Below are 19,683 nucleotides of genomic sequence, written 5' to 3'. Positions count from 1 at the left end.
TGTCAACTGTTGAGAATAGGCCACTTCCACCTTAACTGAATTGGCTTGTTAGCACTTGACATCCTCCCCTACCCGCTCCACACACACACTTGGTAAGGCAACTCCCATCTTTTCATGTGCTATAATATATATTCTGCCTACTGTATTTTTCACTCCATGCATCTGATGAAGTGGGTTTTAGCCCATGAAAGCTTATGCCCAAATAAATGTGTTAGTCTTTAAGGTGCCACAAGGACTCCTAGTTGTATTTACTTCTGTGACGTTGCACCCCATAATGCTTTATGGGAATACGCTTATGAATGTATATAACTGGAATTTGTTTTATGCTACATATGCCATGTAACATATCTCTGTAAAGGTTATGATCTACTGAATATATTCATCCTATTTGCATGCACATATCATTTTTGTATTCGAAGTTATGAATATTGGCTATGTACTTGTTTAATTTTAAGTAGCCTCAGTGAAGCAGTTGGTCAGCTTCCTGAGAAAAGACTATTCTCAGTAAGAGCCCAATCAATAAACACTTAAGCTAACTATGAACTTGGAGAAGCCAATCCACATCTGAGCTTTCCCAGGAATGTGGCCTGGCTGGTAAGCAACTCAGTCATGCATGGACATGTGACTTGCCCATGTGACTCCAAAACTCCATCTTGGAGCTGAATTCTGGATAGGAGAGATGAGAAAATCTCCACCCACAGGAGAAAGTCTATTTAAGCCCCTGGGATACCCCTACATTTTATCTTCAGCTGCTCAAGAGATAGCCTCTTCACCCCCAAAGGATACCTGACAGAAACTGGAACAAAGGATAGTAACCATAGGGGTGTGAGTGATTGCTGCTCCCAGACTAGAAGGAGGTTAGTCTGTAAAAGAAGCTTACTGAAACATCTCTGAGGGTGAGCTTTCATCTGTAATCATTTTCTTACTGTATTAGGTTTAGACTTGCGTGTTTTATTTTATTTTGTTTGGTAATTTACTTTGTTCTGTCTGTTATTACTTGGAACCACAAAATCCTACTCTTGGTATTTAATAAAATCACTTTTTACTTATGAATTACCCGAGGGTGGGGGGGGGGGGGGGGGGGGGGGGGGCAAACAGCTGTGCGTATCTCTCTATCAGTGTTCTAGAGGGCGAACGATTTATGAGTTGACCCTGTATAAGCTTTATACAGGGTAAAATGGATTTATTTGGGTTTGGACCCCATTGGGAGCTGGGCATCTCAGTGTTGGAGACAGGAACACTTCTTAAGCTGTTTTCAGTTAAACCTGCAGCTTTTGGCGGACGTTGTTCAGACCTGGGTCTGGGTTTGTAGCAGGCTAGCATGTCTGGCTCGAATAAGCAAGGTTCTGGAGTCCCAAGCTGGCAGGGAAAATGGGTCAGAAGTAATCTCAGCATATCAGATGGCAGTCCCAAAGGGGTTTCTGTGATCCAACCCATCACAACTTCCATATATGTCACTTTCACAAATCTGAACCAGCAAATTAACTGATATTATCTCTTCCTGCTACTATTTAACAAAAATAGAGAAAGAGAAAACTTCATTTGTTATTCATTTCCCATAAATAATCACTTGCAGCTCATTCTTGTTTTGAGTTAAACATCTGCCATCTACTTTTCTTTCCGATGTAATTTCCTTATGTAAGCTTAACGTCAGCAGACATTATATTGCAGGTCTGTGACAGTTTAACATACTTATGACAGAATAACAACAACATTGTTTATATTGCTGATATTAATAAGATATTTGAACTTAAATATTTAGTGTTTTGGTTTGTGTTTCTGTTGATTGATATAAAAATTTAAAGCAACCAAAGAAAGAGCAGAATCCCACAAAAATTAGTCAAAGGTTGTTTTATTTTATTTATATTGACCAGGTTCTTGCTTTTGAAAACATGACCAAGGACACAGTAATATTCAAAGTAAAATGTCCTTTCTAAATTTATATATATATATTTACATATTACGCTAAAATAAAACTTTCTATTGATTTACGTTTGCGGTGTTGTTGTAGCCGTATTGGTCCTGGGATATGAGAGAGACAAAGTAGGTAAGTAGGTGGTACATTTTACTGGACCAACTTTTGTTGGCAGAAGGGACACGCTTTCAAGCTTAATTTATGATCTTTTAGAATACACATTCATCCACAAAGTGTCATTGTATGCTTAATGACTTAAGGCATCAAAATAAATCGACAGCACTGATTTGACAGGATTTATCTATCAAACGTGGGCTGTATATAAACACGTGTAGATTTTATATAGTTTAGCTTAGCACTGCTGGTTTATAGAAATATAATAAAAAAACCCTAAAAATATGTATTGAAAAAGATACTCCTAGCTGAGAATTGTTTTTGATAGCATAGCAACAACATATGCTAAAATGAGTAAAGGTTTACAACAGGGACTATGAAAAAGCAAGATGATTTGAAAATAATGAACACAAATGGTGGAAGAGGTTACACAGTAACAGATGTTGAGAGAAATTATGGAAGATTAAAACTGATGAAGAATGCAATAATAGTAAAAACAAAGTTTTATATCTAAATTTTACCAGAAGATGGGTTCTTTAATTATGTTTTCCAGGGATATCAGCGTAATAACAGCAAGAGTATTGAGGTTATTTCACTGTTACCATGACCTAAGGATATACAGTATACTACAAAATCACAGCCATGAAAAATTATGAAAACAGGTCACATGATCTGGTAAATCATGCCAGTTTTCAAAACTAATATAATGACCTTTTCTGTTGTGTGCCATAGAGTACCAATGCCAGATGAACTCTGATGAAGGCAGAGGCAGCAGAGGAATGTCAAGCTGTACTGCAAAGAGCAGCAGAATTTTAGGGCTGGTCTACACTGGTGGGGGATCGATCCAAGATACGCAACTTCAGCTACGCGAATAGCGTAGCTGAAGCCGAAGTATCTTGGATCGAATTACCTGGGGTCCACACAGCACGGGATCGATGGCCGCAGCTCCCCCGTCGACTGTGCTACTGCCGCTCGCTCTGGTGGAGTTCCGGAGTCGACGGTGAGCGCGTTCGGGGATCGATATATCGCGTCTTAACGAGTCGCGATATATCGATCCCGGATAAATCGATTGCTACCCGCCGATACGGCGGGTAGTGAAGACGTACCCTTAGTTGGTAGGGTTCCCAGTTTTGCCTGAGTAAGGCCTGTTGGATTGGGCAAAAAACATATTTATTCACTGATTTACTTACCTATTATTTCATAGACATGGTGTGATTATTTCTATTAATGCCATAAAGATCACAACCACCAAATGCAGCGAAGAGGTTAAATGAAAAGGCAACATTTATAGTGTTAATATGAGAGAACAGTGGTACATTAATCAGACTAGTACTAACCAAGAGGGACTCATGGAAGAAGGCACAGAATGATTACAGGACTGAAATATAGATGGTAAGCAGGGGTATCCTGAGAGGGAGATGACTTTTCCGGTATACCAAACACCTATGTGTAGACAAACTGTCCGATGAGTAAAATTCCAAATAATATCAATGATTTCTATGTAGTGACCAAAATTTTGAAAATGAATGAGGTGCGGGAAACAATCCAGGTAATCTACTAAAATTTGAAGCCATCATTCATAATCCTTTCTGCTCCTAACAGAACTGTATGTAGTGAAACTGGGTTCACAGTTGAATTCCCCAAACTTCTTTTTTGAGAAAATACAATATTCTTACTCAACATTCATCTACTCAAGCAAATACTGGGAAAGACTCATAGTCAGCCAGGCAGGAAGTTAGTTAATAAACTGCAGGCAAAATCTGGAATTATTTTATTATAATTATAATTAATAATGTATTATGGTGATTATGGTTTGGCTGAGAATAAACAACAGGGCAGCCTGAGCTGAGCATAAAATGACTGCCAAATCCTCTGCACAAGTAACAGATGGTACAAGCATTTTAAGGAAGCCCTAAACATAAGAATGCTGAAACCATGTGAAAAGGGGTTCATGTCAAGCACAGTGCAATAAAAATGCATTTGAGCTGGGTAGTCACCAAGGCACATAAGAGCAAGAGAATTCACAGAGAACCAGCCACTTAACTTCTTGGACGTGACCCCAAGCACATGGCTTAATTTATGGAGAGATTCCCAGAGATAAAATGTAACTAAATGGAATGCTTGGCCTGAGGTCTGGCACATTACTGAGAAAGAATGAAGTTAAAGATAATGCTGGAGGAAGAAAGATGGGGTGACCCACTTCTGCTGATTACTGTGAAAGTAAGGAAAATGTCATAGCTTTTTGATAGAGTGAGCCAAATTCTGTCCTGAGATAAGTAGAAACAACTTGATTGGCTTATAACACAGTTGGATTTGGCTACAGTAGGGCTTTTTATTTTCTGGCTACACAGAATGACTTGCAAATCATTATCACTCACTTCTAAATTACTTTTCTACTTTCTAGGGAATTAATTAATTCTGTTTTCTTACATCTAACCTGCTTTAGTTTATATTACTTCCCAAAAGGGTTCAAACTTTAAGAATGCACCTCACATGCTCTCCTAGTGAATCCCAAAAGGCATCGATAAGAGTGCAGGGTAGAAAGGCAAGATGATAAATAAAAATAAAATTCAATCACAAGAGGACCACGAGCTACACACAAATGCACACCCACTTCAAAAGATCCATCTGCTCAAGCTGGAACTTTCCTTGCACCTCAGGAAAGACAACAGCAAATGATCCATGCAAATGGGACTTTAAAAGACAAAAAGTGTCAAAGTAAGAAAATCTACAATACAAGAACCATGGCGCTATCTGAAATTCTGCTGTTTCCAATGTCTCTTCGTCCATTTCTCTGAGCTGACATGAATCATTAAGTGAAATGACCTGCTATAATGAACCTTTTGAGAGCTTTGTGTATATAGTATTATGTAAGCAGCTCTTGAACTTTGACAGACATATTGGATCTTTATGTATTTAAACTTGTATTGTTATAAGGTTATGAACAACGTATAAGTTATTTAGAAAGAACTCTTTCGTGCTAGGTTGCCACATGGCGGGTGGGGCGGAAGGAGAACCTTCCTCCACTAGTTGGCTGTCTGAGAGTCCCAGGGAAAGAGGCAGAGGCCAGCTGTAGTTGCTTACTGAGTAGTTTTAGCACTATAGGGCTGCTTCTCCTCTTCTTACACCACTATACCCAGACTGACTTCAGTGGAGTTAGTTCTCATTTAGCCATGTATGTGAGAGGAAAATCAGACCCAGAGTGTGCATCTGTCATAACTCGCGTTTTCCCGGAGGGAAACCATTAGCCCTCCTGGCTGGAGAGCACTGTGCTGCCAGCTGAAGAATAGAAAAAGTCATAAAGGATACAAAGGAATTAAAGGTGTCAGGGAAAACCCAAGTGCAATTTCCATCAGGAACTTGGAGGCACTTTCAACAAAAGTTGTTGGCTGTAGTAACGGAGAGAATATTGAAAAAAACCCTCCCTGGATGCATGCTAATGTAAAATATCTATCGTCAGTAATGTCAGATATTTTCTTCCACGCACAGCTGCCAATTAAGTGCTTTCCAACTAGGTGGGCAGGGGCAAAAAGATCATACCAGTAAAGTCATGAAAGAGGCATTATGGCAAGGCAACTGGTACTTTACTCTCTCTTATGGAGCACATATATGTACTTCATAACCACAAAGGGCAGATATATAGGACTATAGACCTCCCACCTAAATTCCCTGTAAGCTGTATGGCCGCGCACCAGCTTATTTAGCGCCGCACAGGCACTCAAGGAACCTGCCTGGGGACCTGTCGCGGCCGGGGAAGGGCACCTATCCTCCAGCCCAAGAGCTGCCACGGCACAGAGAGTCATCTCTCCCCCCCCAGCCCAGGTGCTGCTGCAGAGAGAGAGATCTGGGGGGAGTCTTCTCTCTCCGCCGTAGCCCCGAGCACCCTCTTGTACCCCTGAGCCGTAGCACCATCCTGAGCACCCTCCAAGACCCTCATCCCCAGCCCTACCCCAGAGCCCACACCCCCAGCTGGAGCCCTCACACCCCTGCACCCCAACCCTCTGCCCAACCCTGAGCCCCTCATCCCCGGCCCCACCCCAAAGCCCACACCCCCCGCCAGAGCCCTCATACCCCTGCACTCAAACCCTCTGCGCCAGCCCTGAGCCTCCTCCCACACGCTGAACCCCTCGGCCCCACCCTACCACATGAATTTTGTTATGTGCACAGATATGAAGGTGCATCTGGGTGGGAAAAATTAGAGGGAACACTGCCTCCCACATGAAAGTATAGCATGTAACTTGTAAGTCAAACCTTAATATAAACTCTTTTTCTCCCTCAGGGTATGAAAGTAATATCCACAACACTACTTGAGGATAAAATTAAACTGTAAGTACACCAACTATGATAAAGTATGGAAATCCATCCCACCAATCAGAGCAAGGGTCACACCAATCTTTGCATTGCTTTATCCACTTTGTCTTTGATACTATAAATACGGTGCACATTGTTGAAATGCACAATAATTTATTTTCATTTCATTAAAATGATCAAACACGGCTTTCTTGTGCATCAGCTTCATTTTGGTCAGAAGAACTCATAAAAACAAACAACCATTTTTAGCACTTGAAAATCATATTCTCATTCTGCGGGTGGCATAGCATATACTTATAATTCATATAAAAATATGTTAAAGGACCATTATTAAAATTGCAAAGTTAGGAAATGCCAAAATTAAGGTTGTTCATGCAACCTTAATTCAGCCCCCAGATGTATATGCATTATAATATAAACTTTAATTTCATGACCCCTTACTATTTTTTCCTTAGAACCCCTGCCTAATTTAGCATTCAGGTGGAACATAGTTATCAGTTATTCAATATTTTATTTTCTTATTATTCAATGTCTGGCTGTGTGCCTTATTTACTGTGCGCTATTCAAACCCTGCTCTGAAGACAGAATTATTAATTTCCCCAGGGGCTTTTCTATGGTGCTAATCATTATAGTATCTGAATGTTTACAAACAAGTTAATTTATGTTCTCATCCGTGAGGAGAAGGGGTAGTATTATCCCCATTTTACAGATGGCAAATTGAGGCACAGAGAGATTAAAGTCAAATGTTTCCACTAATTTTGTGTTCCCAATTTAAGATGCCTAGGACCTCATTTTTTCAGGTTACTTAGTATTATACAGCACTTTATATGTCCAAAGAACAACTCCCATTGACTTCAGTTGTGAGTGCTGAGTACTTTTGCAAATCAGACCCAGAGTATCAAATCAGGCACCCAGAAAATGAAGAACACACAAGTAGTGGTGACCTGTGAAAAGTGTGATTTAAGTGACTTGCTCACAGCTACTCTGCTGGAATGCAGGGATAGAATTCAGTTCTCTAAGGCAGCATTCAAGTGCCTTGACCATGAGACATTCCTTTGTCTTCCTGACAACCCCTGCATCAATCACTAAACACCTTCCAACCTCTTGAACAAATGAAGCAAGAGTCTGACAGACACAGTCTCCTTTACTACACAACCCCGATTCATCCCCAGAGCAGACTGATCCTGTGCACTGAATGAGGCTAAGGCTTTTCAAAGAAAAGGTCACCACAATTTTTTTAACATGGGGAAAACATGTTCAGTCCAAATGGTTAAAATTTGGCAAACAGGTAATTATAAGCAACTGAAAATGGTCTGATAATGGGAAATATCTAGCAACCTTAATAACTGGAGCTGCTGCCAGTCCCCCGAATAACATACACTTGCAAAATATTTATGTACATAAATGATATATACAGGACATCCACACATATAGAATGAAACACAATTTGTAGAGGTGTTTACAAACCAAAATCCCTGATTGGCGTTGAGAGCTTGGAAAGCGAGGAAGATCTGGACCCTATCTCTGTAATGGATTTGAGCTAAAAACCTGGGTCAGATTACTTCTGAAATTTTGGGTGGTTTGAAATTAATATCTGAATGTTGAAGCGTGGGCCAATCTCTAACAATTTTGAATACCTAATGCTAAACTGTCATCCTGTCTCTCCCATCTTCCAAACTCTTCACCCTTTTACTTACACATGAAATTTAAGCTGCTTCTCTCACAGTCAAGGCTCCACACAAGTCCATCATGACTACATCTCATCTCTCATTTCCTCCTCCTCCCTCTCTTATTTGCCTAAGAAAGCTCCAACCAAATTATATATATATAATATATATATTTCTCTCCTACTCTTGCCTTGGCACTTCCTTCAATGCTTGGAATTCCCTTCCTTCCCTAAACCAACCTCTCTTCATTCAGATTCCTCTTTAAAGAAGACTCTTTGGCAAAGTTTATCCATTAACAAAGAAAAGCACTGAAAAAAAAAGTAACTGCACCTCTGGATTAAAACCATCTTTTTGTGCATTACATGTATTGTTTGACTAATCCAGACTGTACAAGCCTTGCATCATGAATATGTTTTCCTCAGACAATTTAGGAAATTATAAATAATCAGAAATCCCAAGGATGGACTGACCTCATAGAGTTGGAGGTCATGGGAGTTGCTTCAGCTAATTTGCTGGGTTTGCAAAACCAGTACAAATTCGTGAATCTTTCCCTCCCCCTGATAAAACCCTCTCTTTGTTTCCCCTAAACTGAAACTTGATTTTTTAAAAGATGGACAGAAACCACACCCTGAATTCTCAGCACTGCCAAGCTCTGCAGCTGGAGCTTATCTCTGTCATGGTCTGGACTCAAATCCGAGCTCTGAACAACTCTGAGCTCTGCAAAAGATGGGTTATGAATTTAGACCCAGACTTGGTGGCTTGAGTCCATCTTTGAAAAATATATTTTTTGGCTAAAGGAAAAGGGATAGAAGATTCTCTTCCGAACGAGGCTTGCACAAGTTAATCTCTGGTGTACATGCTGGGCTGGGCTGGACAGTGCCTGGATTTTGCACAGCTGCACAAAGAGAGGATGATGCAAGGAGTCTTCTCCCTTTTGCATGCCTGCACAGAAGCTGGTTATAATTTCAGTCCCTGCATCCACAGGGGCTGCTTTCTTCTAGCATCCCTGTGGGTACAAAGTGGATGGAGAGCTGAGCAGAGATTACACTGGAGCATTTGGCATTATGCTGCTCCAAAAGCAGGATGGTGGCCATCTGGCACAGAGTCCTGTATATATTGCTTCCTACCCCCAGCTCTGCTCCTTCCCTTCTCCCCCTTTTCCCTGTGTTAGCTTTTCACTTTGCAGCTCTGTGCTCCATTTTCACTATATTTATTCTTCCCATGTATCCCTGTTTACAAGACTTACCCTAAGAAACCATCATGTCCCATTTCAGAGAGTTTAACCCCCAAACTCCATCCCTATCCTGGACTCCTTGACATTCTTCCCCCATCCTCGCAAAATAGATTCTTCCTCCATGTTCTCTTCCTTTTGACAGACTCTTGTTCCCAGATAGACTTTTTTCCCCACTTACTGCAGCATTGGATCCTCTCAATCCTGAGGGCTAAGATCCCAATGAGCCATGAATTCTGCCTTCGTTCACTACTACTCAGGAATAGCTTTGAAATGCTGGCAGGTATGAATGATGATAAGACCTTGTCTGCAAGCTTCAATAGTTTTTATAGAAAAAAAAGGTGTTACCTGTCAGCATCCACAGTCACATCATGCACACCTCTCTGGATTACGTCTCGGGAGGCAGCTAGGTCTGGTATTCGGTTCAGACTTCTTGTATACAGGTTGAGTCCTCCATCTGTCATGTACCTGAAAATAAATATATGGTCAATCAGTAGGAAATGCAAACATCTGGCAACTATGTTTTGTTCTAAAGCTAATGGGCTGTCGAATTTAAACTCAACGTAAAGGTTTTCCTGCTTTGTAGTACTTTTGTATTAATACTATCAGTGTATGGCCTTTCATGACACTGTCTCCCCCAGATCAGCCTCTGCCACTCTTGTTATTTCTCTAGGATATTTTGCCTTGTTTGTGTTTAGCACAGGAAAAAGAGTTGTGCTAAATTTTAAAGTCTCCCAGGTCCCTTCATGAATCTGTCTTGCATTTTGCGATGCTGGCTGAAGGCAATAGCACCAGAATTAAGAAAAAGTATAGTCCTGATAAAAAAAACAAGCACTTCCATCTGAGAGGGTGAACAGAAGACAGAGCTTAAGAAATCTGACTTTACAGTCCTTACTCTGGTGCAATCAGATAGTCAGCTGAAAAAATGGAAGTTGGCTTTTAAAAATCTGTTCTTCATACTGCTTTCTTTATGTTGTACTGAATGAAATTTATAAGGCTAAAAATTACAGCAACCAGTGTGGTGCTGCTTAATGTAAATCACTAAAGACTAATTAAAGGTGATTGAATTGTACGTAGCAGCAAGAATTTCTGAGATTCCTACCTAAAACTCAGTCACATCTTTAGGGGCTCAATGGTCTTTAATTAAAGCAGTACCACTAATCTGTGTAACCCTCACGATCTATGCATTACTCTCCCAAGATTCCCTATCATATTGCCTTGTCTCTCATGCCCCCACCCCTTCCTCATCCCGTTCCTGGGTTGTTGTCTTATCCTGTTGTTCTTGTCTTAAATGTAAGATCTTTGGTGAAGATACGGCTTTTGTATAGCACCATGCAGCTGTATGATACTCTACAAGTAATAATACCAATACACATAGGAAATGTAGGTGGGATATTTAATTACAGCAGTTAGGTAATGAAACACAGTGGAAGACTGTACAGTCACCATAACTGAAGCTATTCAAGACAGATCTAAAGACCCCTTTACACTGAATGTTTTAGGCTTTATTTCTATCACGATGTAGTGAGGATGGTGTAAATGACTCCCCAGAGTTCTCCTCCAACTCAAATGATTGTAAACACAACTTTTTCTATGGTCATAAAATAGTGCTACCCATATTCATCTTTCAGTTCAAATGTATGACCATTTAAATGAATATTTTTCTCTAACAATTCTATACAGATTCTTAGATCCCAATCTCCAGCTCAAGCCAAGAACACTCAGCACAACACAGGATTGCATTATCCTATCTCAGGCCACTTGTATATTGGTTCAGTCCCTTTTGAGTCTCTCTGAGAGCTGCTCTAACTTAAGCCAACTGCCACTGGGTTCATGGGGCTAATACAGCAGCCTGGGATTACCAGAGCACATGCCCACTTTGTCAGCAGCCAGGAAGAGGCTATGCCAATTGTATGCCACTGGAGGATCCGCCTATGCTAAAAAGATCCTGCCATGGCTAGCTAATCTAGCTTTCGAGCAGCTTGGCGCAGATGTTGCAGTGCCCAGCTGCTGCAGTGCAGCCAAGGATTGTGGCTTTAGTTTGTGAGCTCCTGTGTACTTTTTGGCAAGCGATACCTAAATTCTGCAGCAATTTTGAGTATATTAAAATGCGGGGGTGGGGGGAGAGTTGTTGTTGTTTTTTAATTAAACATGAAAATATCCACAACATATGTCCCTTTGTTAAGCAGTAGTTCCCAATCTGAAAAGTACTGTAAGTTTGCAACCCCCTGGTTTCAGGCGGTCTGTTTGAAGACTCCCGAAGATAGCACTGTACTGGATGAGGTTTGATTCACATACGGAAGGTTTACCTCACAACTATAGAAGCTAGATTTTTTTTTTAATAAAGCTTAGATTCTGGAGCAAATTTATGTAGCAGGTGATGAATTATGCAGTGAATGCTGTGGTTGTGGAATTGCACATTAAATACAACTGTGGTTAGAACACAACCCAGTCTGTAAGGTCCCCCCCTCATATAAATAAGGGCCATAGTGGAGAGGCTTAACTTGTGAAGTAGGTCTTCCTCGCACTAATTCCTAATTACTGATGGATTCTTATCCCCAAGGGTTTAAAGTAATTAAAGTGAGAATGAGAGAGGGGAAAAGAGATAAGTCTTTACATGCCTCAATGGATCTTGACTTTTCAGAGCATATTAACGTGTATTTTAATATCTACTGTACCTACAGTATGTTAGCTGACCACGTTACTACTTACTGTTTATTGAGTCATCCTTACTACCAATGTAAAGAAAAATCACACAACACAATGACTTCATCATTCTCTAATGTGATAACCTAATTCATACATTTCACATCAAGCATTGCAAAAGCTCCTCCTCTCTTTTTTAACAAAGCACAAGTATAACATATTTTTCTTTATGGAAAAGGGGGCTTCAAATATCACTGTGCAGCATCTCACACACTCCTTTCTACTTTGATACAACAGGCACCATTAAATCATTCTGAGCTGTCTTCTTCCTCTTCTTTTCAGCTCATTATTTAAATCCAGGCAGAGGCATGGAAGCTCATATAAGACGGCCAGCAATGCCATAATGTGGATAAGTTGTTGGAGTAGTCCATCCTGTTTCACCATCATCCATTCTTTAACCTCAGCCACACTTCTACAGAGACCAGTCACATCAGCTCCCCATCATGCTTTGTCTTCCCCAGTCTGGTGTGTAGAATTGCTGAGGTTGTTATTGAAAACAGTTCCCTGTACCACAAAAAGGTAGGCAGGCAATATACTAAGCTAGACATTTAAACATCCACAGTGCACTTACAGAATGGGTTGTGACACTAACCATCCCCATCAAAGTGCCTCAACTGTGACCTGCAGAGACCATCTCTAGGGTTAGAGTATCTCAGTCTCACGTCCATTTCATCTCTGACAACTCTGATAAGATTGTCAGCAAGAGTCCCAATTTGTGCTAAATGCGATGTGATGTGGTCAAATGTCCCCTAAGAATTAGATTCAGACCACCAACTAATTTCACATAAGCTACTGAATAGCCTTCAGATGTTAACAATCTTTAAATCATTTGTGATTAATGGGCTGGATTTGATCTACTAGCTACAAACTGGTAAATTATGTCCCATAATTTCCTATGGCCCATGTTTTCAGTTGTCTGAGCAGACAGAATTACTGTGAAGCTTTGATGTCCACTAAAATCACCCTGGAATATTATAATGTGCCCTGTACAAAAGATACCCTTTGAATTGTGCTTTGCTATACACTACTACCTGGTACATTAGGCAGCAGCAAAGAGTAATTCAAATATTGATAATAGTGAAAATGAGGCCTTTTGTCTTAAATTATGTATTGGAATTTCTAGCCCTCAAAGTAAATTCTTAGAGTTTGAATTATTTAATACAAATACGCTTAAGTGGCAAATGAGTATAAGGCTCCTGTCTGAAGTACCAAAGACAAGAGTCTCAGATATACCCACAAATCAACCGGGAATATCATCATTAGCACATTTGTATTTAAAATAAAAAACATTATAAAGGTCTTTTTGGATGTAGCCAGGACATGAAATCTCTATATGCAAAAATTACAGTAGTCTACTCTCAGCATCCACTTGAAATCAGTTCCTGAAAATCAACTGAACAAACACAAAAAGGATGCAGAAATGAAAATAATTGTCATCCATTGTTCCTGAATTAACCAGAAGAAAATATTCCTATCTCCAAGGATATTCCTACAGGTCAGAAATCATATTCACAGTTGAAGAATTGAGATAAAGGCCTGTTACACAAGACTATAATAGACAGCATCTGACATGCAAACAGAAAAAGTCAGGCCTGTCAGCAACTGCCTTTCATCAGCCCCATCTGAAAACACAATATGTCATCTAAAAAAATGTAAGAAAAATACTGAAAAAACCCTAAGGCACAATAAAACAAAACTGGTTTTACTAAACAGTTGTGGAAACCTCAATAAATACTTTATATTAATGCTTCTAAAAACCTGCTCCTTCTCACCCTGAAGCTAATACCAGAACTCTCATTGACTTCAATAGGGGACAAGCTGGACCCCACAGAAGGGTTAGAACAGCACTACCATTTTGTTTAAGCATTATGTAGTGTCCACAATTCTACATTTACCAGGTTAGATTTCTTTATATAAAATCCCATTCAATTTGCCCTGTCCTGCATTAGGGTTTCAGCTGGGTAAAATGCTACTTACCCACTATTGATGTCATCTGTTCTGAGGCTTTTCCCAAGAATGTCCCCATCACTCATGTAACCTCCAACATCAACTTCAGAGGACATGTCCAGATCACTGCTTCCTTTTTCATTCATGTCAATCTGTGACATATTCCCGAGGCGAGAAACAGCTGCTCGGCGAAGAGGTGTGGTATACATGAATCGTGAGGGGTCGGTATGTATGAAGCGACCAGCACTACTGCGAGGGTAACCACTACCTAAGGATGGGGCATCTCCTGCCTGGAGGCGAGGACTAGCCTGGCCAAGCCTCCAAGTCACTGGCGTGGATCGGCTTGTCAAGCTTGGTATACTTCTCCCATTCACTTCGGTTGTCACAGTGCTGTCAAAAGTTGTCTCTAATGTGCTGCCAAACAAAACGTAGAAGTCAATTAATTGTGCTCTGTCTCTCTTTCTGAGAAATAAAGATGAACAAAAGTTGCACGGCTAGGTGGAGCGAAGAAACGTAAACTAGGTATATAATAACCCAATACTTTTTTCTCTACAAGATTTTTTTTATTTGTACACGTCAGAGATTTAAAACTGTAGACAAGCTTCCAAATGAGTCCTGAGATACTATTTACAGAAAGGTAAACAAAACACTTACATCAAATTATTATGACAAGAATCCTACACACACAAATATTATCTTCACAAACTGCACTGTTAATTTTCCCTTGCTAACCTCTAATGGTAAGCCTGCAATTCTTGACTGCAAGTATTCTTCTACACTCCAAAATGTAAGAAGTCCATGAACAAATAGTACCTGTGGCTTATCTGGGTCCCTCTAAGGCTGGACATAGTTTCTTCCAAATTCTGTCGCAGATCTGCTATATTCTTTACTGTTCGCATTCTTCTTGTTTCTGGGTCTTCTCCTGGAAGAAAACAAAATAATATAAATTCGGTGTGGGTGTGCAGTCATGTGCACGTATGGTATGCGTGTGTGTGTGTGTGTGTATGCAAATATAGATATAAACTAACACATGCATGTGTGCGGACAACTATATACATGATATCATTTATATATGTATACACATACACATCATTTAAAATTTGAATATACACAAGCTCCCAGAGTGTATTTGTAGATCTGTCCATCCATCCACCCACATACAACATGCACACACCCATCCTGCCAATATTATTGTGCACACACACAGCAATCAAAAGTTTTGTGGTGATTAAAAGCTCATTTTTAAAATATCAAGTTAGTGGAGGGTCTCGACAAGGCTGAAAAATGTGGGGATTGTGGAGACTAAGGTCCCGATTTAGGAAAACATTTAAGCACACACTTAAAATCTATCCCTATTCAGGAAAGCACTTAAAGTTAAGTCTGTACTTAAGCACCCTTCCTGAGTAGAGATGCTTTCCTGAGCTGGAGCCTTATTCCCCATAACCCTCACAGTGGACATAAAAGACTAAGTCCCAATATAAGTCATACATTTATAGATTTTAAGTCCAGAAGGGACCATAACGATTATCTAGTCTGACCTCCTGCATAACAAAGGCCATACGGTTTCACCCAGAAGTTCCTGCATCAAACCCACAATTTTTTGCTATACAAAAAATAAATAAACCCACAAAGATAAAATGAACATAGTGAAATACTGTGTTACCCAGGAAGAATGTAAAAGCCTAATAAACAATATCAAATAAATACATAACAACAACAAAAATTACCAAATATTTGATATATATTAAAAATCAGAAATTAATGTATTTTTTAAAATGGTATAGTTTATCTAGCAGTTTTTGTTTATTTTAACATAACCATTTAACTACCCCTTATTTGCATTTCTTTTCTTTTGAAGAGTATAGTATTAAATAACAAAGTATCACAGATTTTGTGGTTTATCACGCCCAGAATGTTGCCTATGACAGTGTCCCATTTGTGATGCTTTAGGGTGGGTGGGGGTAGACATAATTCTAGCAATTTGTACAATTCTGAACAAATGGGGAAAACTATTCCTCCCTGACCCCAGGACTGATCATTTTATGCCCTTATACATCACTTGATTAACCCCAGTTTAGTCAGCATGCTACAAATGTTATCATCAGTGATAAAATTGTAAAATCCTTTTAAAATAGGTTAATATTATGTAACTCTAAATTCAGCATTTCCCTGGGATATACACAAATTAAGATTGTAATTCCATCTCAGGATTTTGGTGATATTGAGAAACTGCTTCAGCTTTGATCTCATATTTGCTGATGTCAGGAGAACACCTTGTGAATCTGAATTCAACATGACACAAAAGAGAAGATCAGAAACACAAGTGGAGAGAAAGGACAGGGTGATACCAATATAATCTCATGTTTACTCAGTAAGGCATGTACACTTCTTTGTACTGCTGACTTTTTTTGTGTTGTTGCTACGTTTTCATTCCCCTCATGTCCTGTAGATAAATGTATAGGTGAGATCGAAACATGAAGAGGAAATTTGGGGAGGGCAATAAGAAGCAGTATACAAGAATGCATAGAAATATCAGTGATGGGAGGAAAGGATTGTGTCACTGGTAGAGCAGAAGAGTCAGAGTGAGAAGCAAGAGGAAATTAAGTCCATTATTAGAGATCACCTAAAAAATTTTGGAGGAACAATTTTTCACAGGAAAAGAGAGTTTCATCAAAATTAAAATATTTTGTGAGTTGGTGTGAAATTTGCCAATATTTTCACTGGAAAATTTAGAAACAAATCCTTTAGACTTTCTTGTTTCATTTTGACAATATTGTTTTCATGTTTATATTATATTAAAATATTAATGTTAATACTGTATTTAATATTAGATTACACTGTTTCAATTTTACTGAAATGAAACCATTTATGTTAATCAAAATGAAACATTTTGATGCTTCCAAACAGAAAACTTTTTGAATTTCTGTCCCACGGGAAATTTCCAAAAACTGACTTTTCAATGCAATTTTGAATGATTTTTTTTTAAATGTTGGAATTTTCAGTGGAACAGAAATTCCATTTTCCAACCAGCTATAACAGTGTTTCTCAAACTGGGGTCACTGCTTGTATAGGGAAAGGCCCTGGCCGGTTTGTTTACCTGCCGAGTCCGCAGGTCTGGCCGATCGCGGCTCCCACTGGCCGCAGTTCGCTGCTCCAAGCTAATGGGAGCTGCTGGAAGTGGTGGCCAGTACGTCTCTTGGCCCACGCCGCTTCCAGCAGCTCCATTGGCCTGGAGCAGTGAACTGCGGCCAGTGGGAGCCGCGATCGGCTGGACCTGTGGACGGGGAAGGTAAACAGACCGGCCCAGCCTGCCAGGGGCTTTCCCTACACAAGCGGCGACCCCAGTTTAAGAAACACTGAGATATAACCATAATGTAGACAGGGGCTAGGAGATCTTGAAGTAGGTCTTTCAAGGCAAGACACACCAGGCAATGGGCAGTCAGCAAAGAGACTCAAAGAGGTGCATAACCAGACTGAAACAATGAACAAGAAAGATTATTTTGGCAGCAGAAATCTAGATAGAAAGAAGGTGGTTTAATTAATCCATTAATCAATGTGGAGGTGATGAAGGAATGCATAAACTGTAGTGAGGCCAGCCTAAGGCTGGAATTGATATAACCTGCTAGCAAAGCACAGAGAAAAAAACGTTTGGCCACAAATGCTATTTAACTTCTAACAATAGCTGAGGATCCAATAAGACCTCTTAGTAAAAAAAAAAAAAAAAAAAAAAAAAAAAAAAGCCCACATAACTCCCATTCAGCCAAAGAATGTAGAATTTACTATGCTATTTTCCTCTGCCTGCATCCCCCAACCCACCAGAATCACCTTTGTTTCACTGGACTGTGGATATACATGCATACAGCAGTCATAATTAATACGTCAATATCCAATAACAGTTACCACACCGTGGTATGTATGATACCACAGTTTTCCATATATTAAGGAATGAAAATAAAGTGTCTTAGAATTGGAAGTAAGTGTGGAAGCTGTAAGGTATAATTTGGCAAAAGTTGAATATTTATCTTGCTTATGTGTGTGTTATTAACTGATAGTCATTGCACTTTAGTTAAGGTTGCAATCAGGTTCCATAATAAACTCTGTTTTAACTCCACCCCTAAACTGTTTTGATCTGAAAATAGCACAATTTACTGGAAAGGCAAAGGAAATTTGGGCTACAGGTCACAAATTTTTTTCTCCAGTTTGAAATTTTGGCTAGTTACATTCCTTTTTGAAACCATTAGTTACAACTGAAAACAATGTACTGCACAGATATACAACTTCTTTCCTCCTTGGTAGGTGAATGCAGTATAGTACCAGTCAGAGAACTCTGTGGGCTTGTCTACAGGCAAAAACTGTTCTGTCTTAGGGTACATCTACACTACAACGGGGAGTCGATTTAAGATACGCAAATTCAGCTACGTGAATAGCGTAGCTGAATTCGACGTATCGCAGCCGACTTACCCCGTTGTGAGGACGGCGGCAAAATCGACTTCTGTGGCTTTTTGTCGGCGGCGCTTACTACCACCTCCGCTGGTGGAGTTAGAGCGCCGATTCGGGGATCGATTGTCGCGTCCCAACGGGACGCGATAAATCGATCCCCGAGAAGTCGATTTCTACCCGCCGATTCAGGCGGGTAGTATAGACCAGACCTTAATTATACCAGTCTGTCTTAATTATACCAGTATAGTTAAAGTGGTACAACCCTTCAAGTATGGACACAATTATACCAGTATAAAAATTCTTATAGCTTATTCATGTACATGAAGATGAATAAAGTATACTGGTATGGACACCTTTATACCAGTATATCTGCATCCACACTAGGGGTTGTACCGGTATAACTATTTCTGTAAAAATCACACCCATCTGAAATAGTTATAGCAGTAGCAGTGGAAAAAATGTGTGTAAACCCAGGCTTACGTCTGATGCCAATGGCCCCAACTAAATAAAGCACTTCAGTATGTGCTTAAGTTTAAGCATATGAGTAGTCCAGTGAAATCAATGGGACTAGTTATGTGTTTGAAGGTAGGCATACCTGTCTGAAATCAGGCTTATATGTGTATTGTGGATTTGCTTAAATGTGGTATAGTATGTTTTTGGAAGCTTGGGTTTGTGACTGACACTGTGAAGATGGAAAAAAAAAAAGGCAGAGTGATACATCTAGTCCAGCGGTTCTCAAACTTCATTGCACTGCAACCCCCTTCTGAAAAGAAAAATTAATACACGACCCCAGGAGGGGGGACTGAAGCCTCCCCAAGCCCTGCCACCCCAGGTGTGGGGGAGAGGGGAGGCAAAGCTGAAGCCCAAGGGCTTAAACTCTGGGTGGGGGACCCGTAACCTGAGCCCAGTTGCCCCAGGCGGTGGGGCTTGGGTGTTGGCTTCAGCCTTGGCCCCAGTAAGTCTAACACCAGCCTTGGCAACCCCCTTAAAATGGGGTTGCCACCCACTTTGGGGTCCCAACCCAAGGTTTGAGAACCATTGATCTAGTCTGTGCATGGTGGGTGGAAGCAGTACATTGGGATTTCTGTATCATAAAGAGCAGTGGATGGGGAAATGGTGCGGGGAGTAATTGTTTGTGAAAATAAGACATAATATGCATGTTATTTTGAGCATAATGGAAACTGGGATAGGGAAGTCAAATCTCAATTCTGTAACTGGACGGTAAGAAGGAAGATACTGGTCTGAGGGAAGACTGGGACGGTGGATCTTGTTCATTTTTAAAGGTTTGTAGCCCATATTGGAAATGTATATAATATATAATGGGATGGTATAGAAGGATTTCCTGGTCTATA

At 40.1% G+C, this 19,683-nt stretch overlaps 1 protein-coding gene across 5 annotated transcripts in view; it reads right to left on the bottom strand.

The window, feature by feature from the left end:
* Nucleotides 1-19,683, bottom strand: part of NAV3 (neuron navigator 3) — a 405,038-nt gene that overhangs the window by 139,196 nt on the left and 246,159 nt on the right. For all 5 annotated transcript variants that reach the window (XM_034771960.1, XM_034771981.1, XM_034771971.1 and 2 more), the window contains 3 exons: nucleotides 14,705-14,813; nucleotides 13,922-14,305; nucleotides 9,587-9,706 (listed from right to left, as the gene is read on the bottom strand). In XM_034771960.1, coding sequence (XP_034627851.1) covers nucleotides 9,587-9,706; nucleotides 13,922-14,305; nucleotides 14,705-14,813 — 613 coding nt within the window. The remainder of the gene's footprint in view (nucleotides 1-9,586; nucleotides 9,707-13,921; nucleotides 14,306-14,704; nucleotides 14,814-19,683) is intronic.

Source organism: Trachemys scripta, chromosome 1 (assembly GCF_013100865.1).
Source record: "Trachemys scripta elegans isolate TJP31775 chromosome 1, CAS_Tse_1.0, whole genome shotgun sequence".
Taxonomy (NCBI): domain Eukaryota; kingdom Metazoa; phylum Chordata; order Testudines; family Emydidae; genus Trachemys; species Trachemys scripta.
Note: the sequence above shows the minus strand (reverse complement) of the source record. Positions and strands in the feature narration are given on the sequence as shown.